The sequence below is a fragment of the Sphaeroforma arctica genome, assembly GCF_001186125.1.
Source record: "Sphaeroforma arctica JP610 unplaced genomic scaffold supercont1.105, whole genome shotgun sequence".
In the NCBI taxonomy this organism is placed as follows: Eukaryota; class Ichthyosporea; order Ichthyophonida; genus Sphaeroforma; species Sphaeroforma arctica.
In genome coordinates, this window is record NW_014040453.1 from 104,168 (window position 1) to 108,965 (window position 4,798).

At 46.8% G+C, this 4,798-nt stretch overlaps 1 protein-coding gene across 2 annotated transcripts in view; it reads right to left on the reverse strand.

Moving 5' to 3' along the window:
• The window catches only part of SARC_02368, a gene marked incomplete at its 5' end in the record, with an annotated part of 11,769 nt that extends 7,066 nt beyond the window's left edge, over nt 1-4,703 (reverse strand). The window contains 5 exons of one of the 2 annotated variants that reach the window (XM_014303890.1): nt 760-994; nt 1,785-1,912; nt 2,352-2,448; nt 3,389-3,689; nt 4,687-4,703. In XM_014303890.1, the coding sequence (XP_014159365.1) occupies nt 760-994; nt 1,785-1,912; nt 2,352-2,448; nt 3,389-3,689; nt 4,687-4,703 (778 nt within the window). Of the gene's footprint in view, nt 1-759; nt 995-1,784; nt 1,913-2,158; nt 2,237-2,351; nt 2,449-3,388; nt 3,690-4,686 lie in introns of those variants that run through there. The other variant, XM_014303891.1, reaches the window with a different exon arrangement.
• Between the last annotated feature and the right edge of the window lie 95 nt (nt 4,704-4,798).

The window sequence follows — 4,798 nt, forward strand, 5'->3', positions numbered from 1 at the left end:
CTAATACACACTGACTCAATAGACAACAGCTACGACCACTACACACTGACTCAATAGACAACAGCTACGACTAATACACACTGACTCAATAGACAACAGCTACGACTAGTACACACTGACTCAATAGACAACAGCTACGACCATTACACACTGACTCAATAGACAACAGCTACGACTAATACACACCGACTCAATAGACAACAGCTACGACTTGTAGTAATGAAGCATAGGTGAGACAACACTGTTATGCAATCAGCGGTTGACGTACAGAGATGCGGATGTAGTGACCGACCGACCGACAGACAGACAGACAGACAGGCCTGCCATCTACAGCTGACATATGCACAACAAAGAGTACCATATCCGTCGTATGCGGTGAGAAACCCGAATCTGCCGCGCGCGTTGTTGCATCGAGAAGTGAAGTGGTTCAAATACTTCCGGATACACTGACTCAAGGTCAGGAGTTGGTAGTAAGTGGCGGATGCACTGACTCACGGTCAGGTGTTGGTAGTGAGTGGCACACGCAGTCAAAAGACGTCGCCCAGGCTCAGCACGCACAGCCACCCGAAGCAAGAACTTCCGACACAACGCAATTTATGTACGCTTTACGGAGATGCTTCTGCACTCTCGCTCACATTCACGACCACAACATTTACAAACGCACACATTCACGATTACAACCGCACCCATTCACGATTAAAAACGCACCCTTTCACGACTACAAACGCACACATGCACATCACGCGATAGCAGGCACACCTTGCTGCGCCGCCACAGCGATGAATCTCATGTCGTGTTCATTCTTAGCCCTGATCTCAATCGCAGACAACGGCCCCACCCCGCTCCTCAGGCACAGGTCAGTGAACTGCACCCACATGTTCGTGTACGCGACAACGAGTAAGTGTTGTACGCGCTCCTGGGGGAGGGGTGCAAGGTACCACTCTAACTCATCCAGGACACCTGCCCAGTGCAGCACTTCGGTTGTACGCACGAGCTGCGATACAGCACACACAAAGTAGGGTTTTAGGGTTTTAGGGTTTTAAGGCGAACGAAGCATGGGTGAGGGACGGGTGCAGGGGTGAGACTATGGCGAATTGTAACCGGAAACGAATGAACGGGTGACTGGAACAGAAGGAGAACAACAGGACAACATACATGCTAGCATGGGGCAACAGATACAGTGACTCTGAGCTCTTGCGATAGGTTAAGTATATAGGCACGATCCTATCACACATGCTAGCAAGTGATAACATACTTGCTACAGAAACATGGGGCAATAGATGCAGTGACTCTGAGCCCTTGTGATAGGTTAAGTATACAGGCACGATCCTATCACACATGTTAGCACGTGGTAACATACTTGCTACAGAAACATAGGGCAGCAGATGACGAGATGGGGCTTGTACACAAGGAAACGCGAGCAAGGATCAGTGGGCAGTAGCTGAAGGAGGAGAGAACTGTGGCACATCTGCAGAAGCGAGATCTATACACAGCCACACGTAGCAAGACGTTGTATAACAGAACAAGCAGCCCAGTCGTGGGTGAGAAACCAATCGACTTGTTAGTGTGTTGTAATGATATACACGCCCGTACACGAATGAATGGATTGAGAACTATATACAAACACAACTACATGGTCGCATTCACCTGTGTGCCTACCTATATGCTTCACATCTACGACGCATCACTTCCTCTTCATTCCCATGCTACCCTACTAATTTACACACACAACCAATTCCACACCAAGACTATACCGTGAGCTTCCCACCCCTCATTGAACTCACCTCCAATTCGTTTTCGAATGCCGACACGCGATGGCTTTTCACCAGTGCCAGTACTACCTGCTCCTTCTTAGCTCGTACAGCCAATGAGAGCGCCTTATCGATATCGGACTGTATACACGCAGACACAACTGAGCGTGGAAGACGAACAGGTGGTTGAGATGCAATCGCACACGGCTCAGTGTGTATGAAAGCTTATAGATCACACACTTCTATGTTGGTAAATGATCGATAACATGCGACACACACTTACATACACAGTGTATGTGTGTAACAACAGAGACTGTACGATGCGAGAGTATACGACGAAGGTTAGAAAGACGCTGGGATTCGCGTTGGTATCAACTGATACATTCCAACCACAAACAGAAGTGTACCTGATTCTAAACCCCAAGCGCGAGACCCAGGAGCTCGTCTAAACGTTCCACTCGTATAAAAAAATTCAGTCGGATACGTGACACCACCACGGCACGCCAGAGGATCTAGTATAAGCAATAACCAACGGCCCGTGTAACCAATAAACACAGGTTGAGCATTGAGCATCCGGAACTCTCCCAGGCCCACACACACCTGCTTCCAGCACCCACATATTGTTGCCAGACACCTTGCACGCAAAGTCGAGAGTGGCCATGGGCAACGGCTGCGTCATTTTATTTTTCAACCCGGACTGTGGGGGGGGGGGGGTGAATCAGCGAGTAAGCGCGAGAGAACTAGCAGGGAGCACGCCTCTCAGTAGGCCATAGGAGAGTGCTGTTGATGCAATCCATCCATTGAAACGGCGGCACTCCGTTCAGTTATTAGGCAACACACACCGCAACTGAAGTGCATGCCAACAGTGGCGTTGGTGTCCCGCGGTACCGCCAACGAATGGCATAGTGCGCTTATTTATATCAACCAATAGGAATTCGTGCATATCATATGGTACGTCGTACGGGTTGCCGGCACCAAAGCGATCACCGTACCACGACAATAGGTACAGACCAATCAGATCGTGTCTATTATCAGCGTGTGCTGGCGACGAGTAGACATCGCAGGAGCTGCCTTTACGGACACGTGCTCGAAGGCTGCGACAACCCCAGTGCAAAGACACAGTCACTTAGACTCACAGTCGTTTATTCTAAAATACGTAAAGTATACTCACCTGATACGTAAAGTATACTCAGCTGATACGTATAAAAGCATACTCACCTGACACGTAAAGTATACTCACCTGATACGTAAAGTATACTCGCCTGATGCGTAAAATATACTCACCTGATACGTAAAGTATACTCGCTTGATACGTAAAGTATACTCACCTGATACGTAAAGTATACTCACCTGATACGTAAAGTATACTCGCCTGATACGTAAAGTATACTCACCTGATACGTAAAGTATACTCAACTGATACGTAAAGTATACTCGCCTGATACGTAAAGTATACTCACCTGATACGTAAAGTATACTCAACTGATACGTAAAGTATACTCAGCTGATACGTATAAAAGCATACTCACCTGACACGTAAAGCATACTCACCTGATACGTTAAGGATACTCACCTGATACGTAAAGTATACTCATCTACATACGTTCGCTATACACATATACGTAAAGCATACTCACTTGGGTGGCAGTTTCTACAAACTCCTTCAGAAAATTCTTCGATGGCACATACACATGTTGGCCATGCTTTTTTATCGTCGGGTTAGTCACAAACCCATGCAGCACGTGCATGACATAGCCTGCCTCAAACTGCAGATAGTGTAAACTAGGTTTTAGCCATGCTATGGCCATCGCCACCTCCCAGTCCGCGCGATACCCGACAGCAGCAACCAGTTCAACGGGGAGGTTAGTGCAGAGTTGGGGCAGCACGTGGTCACCACGTGAGAGCGTGGAGAAGCCCAGGGCTAGCTTATCCCGGTGACTGTTTGTAGTACGATAGAACGGGAGAAGCACGAGAATGAACACATGCCCCTATTCCAGCGAGTGCGCCAGCAGGGAAAGGGGGGGGGGTGCATAGAAGTCACACAGTACGATGATACAGCACTGTTGAACACGATGTAGATAGGTAAGCGAATTAGATAGAAAAGTGTCCCATTGCGCTGAATAGGTAAGCGAATTAGTTAGACAAATGTTCCATTGTGCTAAATAGGTAAGGGAAATAGTAGACAAGTGCCCCATTGTGTCAAATAGGTAAGCGAATTAGTTAGACAAGTGTCCCATTGTGCTGAATAGGGAAGCGAATAGTTAGACAAGTGTCCCATTGTGCTGAATATGTAAGCAAATTAGTCAGACAATTGTCCCAATGAGCTAAATAGGTAAGTGAATTAGTTAGACAAGTGTCCCATTGTGCTAAATAGGTAAGCGAATTAGTTAGACAGTCCCATTGTGCTAAATAGGTAAGCGAATTAGTCGGACAAGTGTCCCATTGTGCTGAATAGGGAAACGAATAATTAGACAAGTGTCCCATTGTGCTGAATATGTAAGCAAATTAGTCAGACAATTGTCCCAATGAGCTAAATAGGTAAGTGAATTAGTTAGACAAGTGTCCCATTGTGCTAAATAGGTAAGCGAATTAGTCAGACAAGTGTCCCATTGTGCTAAGTGAATTAGTCAGACAAGTGTCCCATTGTGCTTAATAGGTAAGCGAATTAGTCAGACAAGTGTCCCATTGTGAGACAATTAGTCTGGCCTCTGTGGTGAGCTGATGCCGTCGAAAAATGAGCAAATAGAACAACGCGTGTACCGTACTCTTGCCCAGTTGAGTTCGGGACAGGTGTGTCGGACTGATATCGCGTAATGTCTTAGTCAAAGGACATTTGTATGCACAGCTGACTGGACATACCTGTTCCCACAAAGTAGATTCTTCAAAGACGCACGTTAGAGCCCGCCTACCTAGAGCCCACCTACCTAGAGCCCACCTACCTAACAACCGCATACAACAAGAATTCCGATTAGGCAGTTAACCCGAAACGAATATGCCTATATATATATATATATATATATACTACCGCTACTTGTCGTATATCTGAC